The sequence below is a fragment of the Coregonus clupeaformis genome, chromosome 12 (assembly GCF_020615455.1).
Source record: "Coregonus clupeaformis isolate EN_2021a chromosome 12, ASM2061545v1, whole genome shotgun sequence".
NCBI lineage: Eukaryota > Metazoa > Chordata > Actinopteri > Salmoniformes > Salmonidae > Coregonus > Coregonus clupeaformis.
In genome coordinates this window covers 56,818,119-56,832,069 of record NC_059203.1, presented here as the reverse complement: position 1 = coordinate 56,832,069, position 13,951 = coordinate 56,818,119, and the positions used below count along the sequence as shown (strand labels likewise).

Here is a 13,951-nt window from a genome sequence, read left to right as displayed (position 1 = left end):
CAGACAGGACTGGCAAAAAGTGCTATTTTGTCTCACCAGGGGTGATGGTCGGATTCGCGTTTATCGTCGAAGGAATGAGCGTTACACCGAGGCCTGTACTCTGGAGCGGGATCGATTTGGAGGTGGAGAGTCCGTCATGGTCTGGGGCGGTGTGTCACAGCATCATCGGACTGAGCTTGTTGTCATTGCAGGCAATCTCAACGCTGTGCGTTACAGGGAAGACATCCTCCTCCCTCATGTGGTACCCTTCCTGCAGACTCATCCTGACATAACCCTCCAGCATGACAATGCCACCAGCCATACTGCTCTTTCTGTGCGTGATTTCCTGCAAGCCAGGAATGTCAGTGTTCTGCCATGACCAGCGAAGAGCCCGGATCTCAATCCCATTGAGCACGTCTGGGACCTGCTGGATCGGAGGGTGAGGGCTAGGGCCATTCCCCCCAGAAATGACCGGGAACTTGCAGGTGCCTTAGTGGAAGAGTTGGGTAACATCTCACAGCAAGAAATGGCAAATCTGGTGCAGTCCATGAGGAGGAGATTCACTGCAGTACTTAATGCAGCTGGTGGCCACACCAGATACTGACTGTAACCCCCCCCGCTTTGTTCAGGGACACATTCAATTTCTGTTAGTCACACGTCTGTGGAACTTGTTCAGTTTATGTCTCAGTTGTTCAATCTTACGTTCATACAAATATTTACACATTAAGTTTGCTGAAAAGAAACGCAGTTGACAGTGAGAGGATGTTTCTTTTTTTGCTGAGTTTATGTAGCCTAAGCCTACCGGTTGTATGAACTAGAATAGGTAAACATTTCTACTATGGGGGATAGTAGATTGACATAGGCTCATAGGCTGCGGGTCAATAACGCTAGGGGAAGTAAATTGAATTAAGCTGCCAAAATTATATAGCCCAATTAGCCTACGGTCTATCCAGAAATAAATAAAATGATTCCAAATAGGCTACTAAAGCAGGATTTGGCCACAGAGGATCATTAGCTTCCCTAGCCTTAAAGTTGTGGACTGTTTTGAATCGCATTGCCTACAGTCGGAAGGAAAGGCAAGAGCGCGCAATTTGGACAGCAAGTGCTGCAAAAACCAAATAGATGACTGTTGAGTTGCGACGGTCAGTGACAAGTAGAGGCCCAGCCAGGCATATCGCAATATTTCAAAATTAAATGGCGGGAAAACATAGTTTGGAAAGCAAATGGCTATTGCTGTAAAGACAAGACAATGAAAATAATCTTATTATCAAAATCCTCTACTTAATTGAGGCAACAACAGCAGGCCTATTGCCTATCTTATCAGCACCAGCGGAGAGCATCAGCCATTTCTCCACACATTCACTCCATCATGGTTGGGTCAGTGCCAGTTAAAAGTTTGTTTTTGGACAATACTTTTCTCCTCCAGTTTAGATGGACCTCATATTCTATTTGTGTCTCCCCTTCTCTTAGGCCCATTATATGGACAACGTAATTTTTATTGCTCTGTTTGTCAGTGTCAGCAGAGTAGGCTACCCTGTAATTTGTCGTAAAAAAAAAAAAAAAGATTCTGCTAATGTCTCCAGTAGGGCTGACTCCATTTAGTAGACTGGTCGATTGTTGCTGTTTGTTGCTGTTGGTCGACCGAGATTACATTAGTCGAGCAGTAGCAAAAAATTAATAAAATCAATCATGACCTCAAGCAAACTTCCAAAGTTGTGGCAAAATGGCTTAAGGACAACAAAGTCAAGGTATTGGAGTGGCCATCACAAAGCCCTGACCTCAATCCTATAGAAAATGTGTGGGCAGAACTGAAAAAGCTTGTGCGAGCAAGGAGGCCTCAAACCTGACTCAGTTACACCAGCTCTGTCAGGAGGAATGGGCCAAAATTCACCCAACTTATTGTGGGAAGCTTGTGGAAGGCTACCGGAAACGTTTGACCCAAGTTAAACAATTTAAAGGCAATGATACCAAATACTAATTGAGTGTATGTAAACTTATGACCCACTGGGAATGTGATGAAATAAATAAAAGCTGAAATAAATCATTCTCTCTACAATTATTCTGACATTTCACATTAAAATAAAGTGGTAAACCTAACTGACCTAAGACATGGAATTTTTACAAGGATTAAAATGTCAGGAATTTTGAAAAACTGAGTTTAAATGTATTTGGCTAAGGTGTATGTAAACTTCGACTTCGACTGTATATAGAAATAAGACAGATCCTGCTTCGGTTGCCTGTTTGAGTGTTTGTTTAATAGCCTACTGATTCCATCAGCAACAAGCCTCAAAGAACTTCACAAATGTGGCTGTTTTTAAATCTTTGCAATGCTGTAATAAAGGCTTTACACTTTTTTTCATTAGACCAGCCCCTCTGGTATTATTTATAATTAAGTTAGTGTTGTTTACACTGTTCCAAATTGCCAAAATATTTATATTTTTACAATAATAACCATCCTTTTTCCTTGATCTCATTATTAATCATCATCATCATCATTATAATAAAAAGTGATGTCATTATCATTAGTAGGCTTAGTATAGCAGCCTTGTACAAACACCATCGAGTTGTAGGCCTAAGAGCGCATCCTGTTTAGGTCTTAATACCATAACTTACTTACAGTGGCTTGCGAAAATATTCACCCCCCTTGGCATTTTTCCTATTTTGTTGCCTTACAACCTGGAATTAAAATGGATTTTTGGGGGGTTTTCATCATTTGATTTACACAACATGCCTACAACTTTGAAGATGCAAAATCTTTTTTCTTGTGAAACAAACAAGAAATAAGACAAAAAAAACAATTGTTATGCACACTCAAGTTCACCCCCCCAAAGTCAATACTTTGTAGAGCCACCTTTTGCAGCAATTACAGCTGCAAGTCTCTTAGGGTATGTCTCTATAAGCTTGGCACATCTAGCCAATGGGATTTTTGCCCATTCAAGGCAAAACTGCTCCAGCTCCTTCAAGTTGGATGGGTTCCGCTGGTGTACAGCAATCTTTAATTCATACCACAGATTCTCAATTGGATTGAGGTCTGGGCTTTGACTAGGCCATTCCAAGACATTTAAATGTTTCCCCTTAAACCACCCGAGTATTGCTTTAGCAGTATGCTTAGGGCCATTGTCCTGCTGGAAGGTGAACCTCCGTCTCAGTCTCAAATCTCTGGAAGACTGAAACCGGTTTCGCCTCAAGAATTTCCCTGTATTTAGCGTCATCCATCATTCCTTCAATTCTGACTAGTTTCCCAGTCCCTGCTGATAAAAAACATCTCCACAGCATGATGCTGCCACCACCATGCTTCACTGTGGGGATGGTGTTCTCGGGGTGATGAGAAGTGTTGGGTTTGCGCCAGACATAGCGTTTTCCTTGATGGCCAAAAAAGCTCAATTTTTGTCTCATCTGATCAGAGTACCTTCTTCCATATGTCTGGGGAGTCTCCCACATGCCTTTTGGCGAAAACCAAACGTGTTTTCGTATTTTTTTCTTTAAGCAATGGCTTTTTTCTGGCCACTCTTCCGTAAAGCCTAGCTCTGTGGAGTGTACAGCTTAAAGTGGTATTATGGACAGATACTCACATTTCCGCTGTGGAGCTTTGGAGCTCCTTCAGGGTTATCTTTGGTCTCTTTGCTGCCTCTCTGATTAATGCCCTCCTTGCCTGGTCTGTGAGTTTTGGTGAGCGGCCCTCTCTTGGCAGGTTTGTTGTGGTGGCATATTCTTTCCATTTTTTAATAATGAATTTAATGGTGCTCCGTGGGATGTTCAAAGTTTCAGATATTTTTTTTATAACCCAACCCTGATCTATACCTCTCCACAACTTTGTCCCTGACCTGTTTAGAGAGCTCCTTGGTCTTCATGGTGCCGCTTGCTTGGTGGTGCCTCTTGCTTAGCAGTGTTGCAGACCCTGGGGCCTTTCAGAACAGGTGTATATATACACTGAGATCATGTGAAACAGATTGCACACAGGTGGACTTTATTTAACTAATTGTGTGACTTCTGAAGGTAATTGGTTGCACCAGATCTTATTTAGGGGCTTCATAGCAAAGGGGGTGAATACATATGCACGCACAACTTTTCCATTATTTATTTTTTAGAATGTTTTGAAACAAGTTATTTTTTTCATTTCACTTCACCAATTTGGACTATTTTGTGTATGTCCATTACACGAAATCAAAATAATTACAGGTTGTAATGCAACAAAATAGGAAAAACGCCAAGGGGGATGAATACTTTTGCAAGGCACTGTAGGTCTATATTTCAATACTATACAGGCTACTGTATCAATCAACAATTTATTTGTTCATGTCTTCACACAGCATACGAGTCATTCATGATGGGAAATGCAATCAAGCATTTTAGTTTTAAAATAAAGTGACCATTGAATAATTAGCGTAAACAATAAATAGGCCTAAAACGTTCAATTTTGGAAATTGCATTCACAAATGTATGCGACTGTTTTTAGTCTTTGCTGTAATAAAGACTTTACAAAAAAAACATTACAAGACTCTCTGGTAGGCTTATAATTTATTTCGTGTTTACAATAAATGTCTGACCGTTTGGAACAGTCGAACAGCACACATAGGCCTAATATGCACAGAGCGTTGCTTGCTCCATACCTTATTTTTCTTGACCTCCAGTACTAGTCAAATTTATTCCACACATCTGACTTCCCCTTTACCTCCTGCACAACCAGTCAACATTCCCCCATTTCGAAGTTATTTGTCATGCCCTCTGCATCCATTTTTCTGTCACATGTTACGGTGTTTAGAGTTTGTCATAACCAATTTATTGATGTGATTATGATATGCTATAGGTTAGGCCCCATTGGTCACGTGCATGCAAAGCATACTTGTCACATAAAGAGAGCAAGGGTTGAGGGAACGTTTTCTTAAATTAGGGATTTCGGTAACATAACTTTTCAGTCAGCTTCAGCAACACGGACAGCGCTATACACACTGTTGATGTATGGTGGTCGCTGCAGCAGGGAGGAGAGAGGGAGACAATGGGTGCTAGTCACAGTCACTCACCGTCTTTGTTTTTTTGTAGCAAGTCTGCGCCAGGCGGCACAATCAAATCAATTGCGGTCGGACTTTGTGTGTCTTAATTATTTTAAACAGTTCGCTTAAAGCATCAGACAAGCTCAGTGCATATAGTTGATTTGATTAAAATGCATAGGATGTGTCTATATAATGGAAAAATAGGGCTGTCAACGACACAAAATAATAATAATCTTGGCCGACCAAGAGTCGTCTGGTCAGTGACAACCCTAGTCTCCAGTCATAAAGTACAGTGAGGGAAAAAGGTATTTGATCCCCTGCTGATTTTGTACGTTTGCCCACTGACAAAGACATGATCAGTGTATAATTTTAATGGTAGGTTAATTTGAACAGTGAGAGACAGAATAACAACAAACAAATCCAGAAAAACACATGTCAAAAATGTTATAAATTGATTTGCATTTTAATGAGGGAAATACGTATTTGACCCCTCTGCAAAACATGACTTAGTACTTGGTGGCAAAACCCTTGTTGAGGTCAGACATTTTCTTGTAGTTGGCCACCAGGTTTGCACACATCTCAGGAGGGATTTTGTCCCACTCCTCAAAATCGGCAGTGTATCAAATACTTGTCCTCCCCACTGTATATATACAAATTTTACACACACACACACACACACACACACACACAGTACCAGTCAAAAGTTTGGACACCTAAGTTATTGTGAGTACAATTTAAATTTTAAAAAATGGCAATACTAACTCAAATACAATAAACAACAGATATAGGCAAAAAATATTTGTCAACAAACCATGGGCTGGGATGGCTAATACTTTGAAGTGGTAAGCTCTAGAGTCTAGACGATCCTATCTGCCAATCAGGGCTATGTATGTAAATATATAAAACATTTGTATCAACACACCCACAAGATCAGACTAAGCATTTCAATGGCAAAGAGGCTCAGGGAAATAAATGACAAAAATATAGTTATTTTCATGAAATAAACAGTGATTTTAAAAAACTAAATATTTAAAAAAAGACTGCAAGGAGGCTTTAAGGGTGAGGTTTTAGAGAAGTAAGTGTCACTCAGCCGATCCTACTCTTGCCCCAACCTGTCAGTTTCTCACCGTGTTGTCGAGGGGATCGATGCTCTCCTCTCCGCCCATGGCCAGCGCGGACAGGCAGGCCACATTGTCAGTCTCCCCAGCCGTCTGGAGGACTGCCTCGCTTTTCCGCTTACCCTTTTTCTTCTTCTCCACTGGGACCGGCCCTTGGAGGACTTGCGCTCTGTAGAGACACAGCAGGGTTGGCACTATAGAAATTGAAGTCCACCAGGGAGTGACAACTGACCAGAGGGGTCACACGCCGGCAATGTGTGTTTATCGCCACCTCACATCTCGGCAGGTATAATAACAGAGAATACAAAAGCTAGATACAGTGCATTCGGAAACAATTCAGACCCCTTGACTTTTCCCACATTGTTACGTCACAGCCTTATTCTCAAATTGAATCAATTGTTTTATCCCCCCCCCCCTCACACAACACCCCATAATGACAAAGCAAAAACAGGTTGACATTTTGGCAAGTGTATTAAAAATAAACTTAAATATCACATTTACATAAGTATTCAGACCCTTTACTCAGTACTTTGTTGAAGCACCTTTGGCAGCGATTACAGCCTCGAGTCTTCATGGGAATGACGCTACATGCTTGGCACACCTGTTATTGGGGAGTTTCTCCCATTCTGTTCTGCAGATCCTCTCAAGCTCTGTCAGGTTGGATGGGGAGAGTCGCTGCACAACCATTTTCAGATCTCTCCAGAGATGTTGGAGCGGGTTCAAGTCCGGGCTCTGGCTGGGCCACTCAAGGACATTCAGAGACTTGTCTCTAAGTCACTCCTGCGTTGTCTTGGCTGTGTGATTAGAGTCGTTGTCCTGTTGGAAGGTGAACCTTCGCCCCAGTATGAGGTCCTGAGCGCTCTGGAGCAGGTTTTCATCAAGGATCTCTCTGTACTTTCCTCCGTTCATGCTGCCACCACCATACTTCAGCGTAGGGATGGTGCCAGGTTTCCTCCAGACTTGACATTTGGCATTCAGGCCAAAGAGTTCAATCTTGGTTTCATCAGACCAGAGAATTTTGTTTCTCATGGTCTGAGAGTCCTTTAGGTGCCTTTTGGCAAACTCCAAGTGGGCTTTCATGTGCCTTTTACTGAGGACTGGCTTCCGTCTGTCCACTCTACCATGAAGGCCTGATTGGTGGAGTGCTGCAGAGATGTTTGTCCTTCTGGAAGGTTCTCCCATCTCCACAGAGGAACTCTGGAGCTCTGTCAGAGTGACCATTGGGTTCTTGGTCAAAGCCCTTCTCCCCCGATTGCTCAGTTTGGCCGGGCGGCCAGCTCTAGGAAGAGTCTTGGTGGTTCCAAACTTCTTCCATTTAAGAATGATGGAGGCCACTGTGTTAGTAAACTTCCCAAGATCTGTGCCTCGACACAATCTGGTCTTGGAGCTCTACGGATAATTCCTTAAACCTCATGGCTTGGTTTTTGCTCTGACATGCACTGTCAACTGTAGGACCTTATATAGACAGGTGTGTGCCATTCCAAATCATGTCCAATCAATTGAATTTACCAAAAGGTGGACTCCAATCAAGTTTTAGAAACATCAAGGGTGATCAATGGAAACCGGATGCACCGGAGCGCAATTTCAAGTCATATAGCAACGGGTCTGAATACTTATGTATTATTAGCAAACATTTCTACAAACCTATTTTCACTTTGTCATTATGGGGTATTGCGTGTAAATTGATTGAAAAAAATAATTTAAATCAACTTTAGAATAAGGCTGTAACATAACAAAATGTGGAAAAAGTCAACGGGTCTGAATACTTTCCAAATGCACTGTAAGTAGGCAATGCTTTTTTCATGGCAATGTTAATTTTCAACAACAACAAAAATTTGAGTGCAGAGGTTTAAAAAGGTTCCCCACAGTTCTCATATCTCAAATCCACCTGTCCTGCAGAGCGATTAGAAAAATGCCTCCCACTCTGCTCCAGAAATGCCAAACCACAGAATTTTGCTAAATATTAGCACTGGACAAATATCATCAACCTACATCCCCTAACACAAAAGGTTCACGGACATGGTGCAACTTGGGAAATCTCAACTTTGGGGAAAAATCTAAACATTAACTAAAACCATACAAAGTTGATTTACTGTTTAACGGATTTCATTTTTTGAAAAGTAAGGCGAGTGAGCGAATATATATATATTGTGACGTCACGAGAGGCTACACAGCTTTCAGCGGGATTGCTCAAGTAGTGCAAGGAGACCAGGTTCAATCAAAACAAGGATTTTATTAAAGGTCTTGGGAAACTAACGAAAGTATAACACAATTCTGTTCTCTTGTGGCTCTTTAAGGGTTAACAGTTCAGGGATGTCTCTTCCACATCCAAAATCATAACTCTCACTCGCTCAAATAACTTTTCCCCAGTCTTACTGTATTCCACGTTGCAGCTAGTGGCCAACCCAGCAAAACGTCCTTCCAAATGTCCCACACGTATTTCCACAGGTGCATATATCCAAAGGTGAGTATTTCCCAAAGGTAAGTATCTCCAAATCCTTAGATTCCTCATGGAAGTGGACGTGCAGCACTCTTGTCCTCCAGAGAGCCCAGGTTGGAGACTGTGTCTCTTCCCTTCCCAAACCTTCAGCTCCTCAGCTCCTCATTTGTTTCAGCTGCGTGGGAAGATTGGCCATAGAGGGGTGGAGTTCCCGACCATACCAGCAGATGGAGCCATAGCTGTCTGGGTTTGCAGCCACCTCAGGGGGATGTAACGTCCCTCCAGGACACAGCCTCTCGTGACATCACAATATATATTTTTTTACCCCAACCTTAGTACAAAACCTAGTGACCTTACCAAGAGATTTAAGAATGACAGTCACAGGGACCACAGTTTGAGTCCTGGTCAGGGTACACCCCTAATGAACTACATTGGTGTCAGGAGTTGGATAGCACCATTGAAAGCGTGTCCAAGCTGAATTTTAGGCACAGTTCATTTTTTAGAGGCATAGTTCTGCCATTTTTTATAATAGATGTGCTAGGATTAAATATATAGTAGTCTAAAGTAATCAAAACCTATTCTGACTATGAACTGCTTCAGCTTCTATTTAGCTTGAATTCTACATTTAACCTTTTCACGTTCAAAATAGCTCTAACAGTCCCCCAAGTGTGATTTTTTATTTTTTTATGCGTACAATGCCAAAATCGTATTGTTACGCAATAGGACAGTTAACCCGCGCTGCCCTAAAACCAAGGCATGCTACTTGCTAATTACCTACACTGAACAAAAATATAAAACAACATGTAAAGTGTTGGTCCCATGTTACATGAGTTGAAATAAAAGATCCCAGAAATGTTCCATACGCACAAAATGCTTATTACGCACAAATGTTTTGCACCAAATTTGTTTACATCCGTTAGTGAACATTTCTCCTTTGCCAATATAATCCATCCACCTGGTGTATCATATCAAGAAGCTGATTAAACAGCATGATCATTACACAGGTGCGCCTTGTGCTGGGGACAATAAAAGGCCACTAAAATGTGCAGTTTTGTCACAACACAATGCCACAGATGTCTCAAGTTGAGGGAGTGTGCAATTGGCATGCTGACTGCATGAATGTCCACCAGAGCTGTTGTCAGAGAATTGAATATTCATTTCTCTACCATAAGCCGCCGCCAACTTTGTTTTAGAGAATTTGGCAGTATGTTCAACCGGCCTCACAACCGCAGACCACGTGTAACCACACTAGCCCAGGACCTTCACATCCAGCTTCTTCACCTGTGGGATCGTCTGACACCAGCCACCCGGACAGCTGATGAAACTGTGGTTTTGCACAACCGAAGAATTACTGCACAAACTGTCAGAAACCGTCTCAGGGAAGCTCATCTGCATGCTCGTCATCCTCACCAAGGTCTTGACCTAACTGCAGTTCAGCGGCGTAGTCTGCTTCAGTTGGCAAATGCTCACCTCCGGATGGTCACTGGCACACTGGAGAAGTGTGCTCCTCACAGATTAATCCAGGTTTCAACTGTACCAGGCAGATGGCAGACAGCGTGTATGGCATCGTGTGGGCAAGCAGTTTGCTGATGTTCAAATTGTGAACAGAGCGCCCCTTGGTGGTGGTGGTGGGGTTATGGTATGGGCAGGCATAAGCTACGGACAACGAACACAATTGCATTTTAATCGATGGCAATTTAAAATGCACTGAGATACCGTGACGAGATCCTGAGGCCAATTGTCGTGCCATTTATTTGCCCCGTCACGTTTCAGCATGATCATGCACAGCACCATGTGACAAGGATCTGTACACAATTCCTGGAAGCTGAAAATGTGCCAGTTCTTCCATGGCCTGCATACTCACCAGACAGGTCACCCATAGAGCATGTTTGAGATGCTCTGTATCGATGTGTACGACAGCATTTTCTTAGTTCCCGCCAATATCCAGCTTCTTCGCACAGCCATTGAAGAGGAGTGGGACAACATTCCACAGGCCACAATCAACCTGATCAACTCTATGCGAAGGAGAGGTGTCCACTGCATGAGGCAAAATAGTGGTCACACTAGATACTGACTAGTTTTCTGACCCACGCCCCTACCTTAAGGTATCTGTGACCAACAGATGCCTATCTATATTCCAGTGTAGGCTGCCGAGGGGAGGACGGCTCAAAATAATGTCTGGAACGGAGCAAATGGAATGGCATCAAACACATGGAAACCATGTTGATGTATTTGATACCATTCCAGGTATTCCGCTCCATGCATTACCACGAGCCCGTCCTCCCCAATGACGGTGCCACCAACCTCCTGTGCTGTATTCCCAGTCATGTGAAATCCATAGATTAGGGCCTAATGAATTTATAAAAAATTTACTGATTTCCTTATAAACCGTAACTCAGTAAAATCTTTGAAACTGTTGCATGTTTCGTTTATATTTTTGTTCCGTGTATGTTTTAACTTGTCAATTTCAAATTATGTTCAAATCAACAGTTTTATTTTCAAACAGTTTGAAATGAGGTGCGCTTCGCCTCCTCATTAATTCACATAGAAGTAGCCCATTTCATGGTGGCGGACAATTTACGTTTCAGGCATGCTATGCTAATGTAAGGTAAGGTAAGGATTAGCCAGATGAGCTGGACAAACTCCCCCAGTGTTTCCCCAGGTCAAGTATGCAGACATTTGTGCCTCTCCTGTCACAACAGAACCTGCCCGAACTTTTTCCCCCTGGCGCATTTTCCCGCTGGCGCCCGCATTGCCTTCATTGTTGTTTTCCTTACTAATAATACCTTTGGAAATGTGTGCATTCCTATCAAAGTACCGGTAAGTGCCTTATTACCTTATCATAATACAGTTTCTGTATATCGTGTTGTTTCAACAGTAGCACACAGTATGGAGCATAATGTATTCTGTGTATACCATTATAAGCGCTGACACAAGAGGAACTATTATGTCATAACTGTAACTAGACATCTTTCTTGCCGAAGATTGAGGCCAGCTTTTGAATGCTAGCAACATACTGTTTGAACTTGCACTCCTTTACAGTTTCACTGGAGGAAAGAACAGCAAGAAAAGACAATGACAGTGGTCATTTAATTATAAGTATGCATAACCCATATTACAATAGCCATGTAGTGGTTGAACAAAAACTGCATTCCCATCCCCCACCCCTAAATCATAGTATGCTGGCAGGTAACCTGTATGTATGCTGCAGATGTGCTAAATCGTGCTTGAGTGTATGGTACTCCCCAAAGCATGGTGTAACACAGGGATGTTTCACAATGCACACGCATGTACCTTGTCAACCTCCTCTGCTTCCTTCTCCTGGTGCTGGACAGGCAGATTTTACAGTGCCTCAGTGTGCGACTGCCTTGAGCAGCAGTTCTATGGACTTTGGAGGGAAAATGCCATGCATGGGATTACCTGCAGCACGACAGCCCCCAGTGGATAACAAGAACATTAGCATTTCGCTACACCCACGATAACATCTGCAAAATAAACTCAGCAAAAAAAGAAACGTCCCTCTTTCAGGACCCTGTCTTTCAAAGATCATTCGTAAAAATCCAAATAACTTCACAGATCTTCATTGTAAAGTGTTTAACCAATGTTTCCCATGCTTGTTCAATGAACCATAAACAATTCATGAACATGCACCTGTGGAACGGTCGTTAAGACACTAACAGCTTACAGACGGTAGGCAATTAAGGTCACAGTTATGAAAACTTAGGACACTAAAGAGGCCTTTCTAATGACTCTGAAAACCACCTAATGAAAGATGCCCAGGGTCCGTGCTCATCTGCGTGAACGTGCCTTAGGCATGCTGCAAGGAGGCATGAAGACTGCAGATGTGGCCAGGGCAATAAATTGCAAAGTCCGTACTGTGAGCACCTAAGACAGCACTACAGGGAGACAGGACGGAGAGCCAATCGTCCTCGCAGTGGCAGACCATGTGTAACAACACCTGCACAGGATCGGTACATCCAAACATCACACCTGCGGGACAGGTACAGGATGGCAACAACAACTACCCGACTTACACCAGGAACGCACAATCCCTCCATCAGTGCTCAGACTGTCCGCAATAGGCTGAGAGGCTGGACTGAGGGCTTGTAGGCCGGTTGTAAGGCAGGTCCTGACCAGACATCACCGACAACAACGTTGCCTATGGGCACAAACCCACCGTCGCTGGACCAGACAGGACTGGCAAAAAAGTGCTCTTCACTGACGAGTCGCGGTTTTGTCTCACCGGGGGTGATGGTTGGATTCGCATTTATCGTTGAAGGAATGAGTGTTACACTGAGGCCTGTACTCTGGAGCGGGATCGATTTGGAGGTGGAGGCTCCGTCATGGTCTGGGGCGGTGTGTCACAGCATCATCGGACTGAGATTGTTGTCATTGCAGGCAATCTCAATGCTGTGCGTTACAGGGAAGACATCCTCCTCCCTCATGTGGTACCCTTCCTGCAGGCTCATCCTGACATGACCCTCCAACATGACAATGCTACCAGCCATACTGCTCGTTCTGTGCTTGATTTCCTGCAAGACAGGAATGTCAGTGTTCTGCCATGGCCAGCGAAGAGCCCGGATCGCAATCCCATTGAGCACATCTGGGACCTATTGGATCAGACGGTGAGGGCTAGGGCCATTCCCCCCAGAAATGTCCGGGAACTTGCAGGTGCCTTGGTGGAAGAGTGGGGTAACATCTCACAGCAAGAACTGGCAAATCTGGTGCAGTCCATGAGGAGGAGATGCACTGCAGTTCTTAATGCAGCTGGTGGCCACACCCGATACTGACTGTTACTTTTGATTTTGATCCCCACTTTGTTCAGGGACACATTATTCAATTTCTGTTAGTCACATGTCTGTGGAACTTGTTCAGGTTATGTCTCAGTTGTTGAATCTTATGTTCATACAAATATTTACACGTTACGTTTGCTGAAAATAAACGCAGTTGACAGTGAGAGGACGTTTCTTTTTATGCTGAGTTTATGTGTACGCGCCCAATGAAATTTGATTTGGATGGATGCCGAGGGGTGTGGTGCTCTTCCAGCAGCTCTCTAACAAGGTTATCCCTGTACTTTTGATAGGTAATCACCTCACCTATGGAGGAGAGGGAGGATGAGGGGAGAGGATGATGAGGGAGTGGGGAGGAGGGTGAGATAGTCAAAATAATAGCAAAATGGAACTGTATGTGATTTGTATGTCCAATTACAAAATAACCTTGTTCATTAATCATCTCACTTGTTAGCTGGCAGTGAACTGTGGCCATTGAGGACAGCAGGGTCGATCAGATGGAAAAATATATTCTTATACCATTTGGTTTTCTGAACGCATGCCACAAAGTTGTTTATCATGTCCGTCTTATCCACTGCCCCCATTTTGTGATTATAGTCAAGCACACACCTTCCCTGTGGCCCCCTCTTCTCC

The 13,951-nt window shown here is 43.3% G+C and overlaps 1 protein-coding gene across 7 annotated transcripts in view; it reads right to left on the bottom strand.

Moving 5' to 3' along the window:
- The window catches only part of LOC123492070 (chromodomain-helicase-DNA-binding protein 6-like), a 123,427-nt gene that overhangs the window by 90,818 nt on the left and 18,658 nt on the right, over nt 1-13,951 (bottom strand). For all 7 annotated transcript variants that reach the window (XM_045223990.1, XM_045223985.1, XM_045223989.1 and 4 more), the window contains exon 4: nt 6,098-6,257. In XM_045223990.1, coding sequence (XP_045079925.1) covers nt 6,098-6,257 — 160 coding nt within the window. The remainder of the gene's footprint in view (nt 1-6,097; nt 6,258-13,951) is intronic.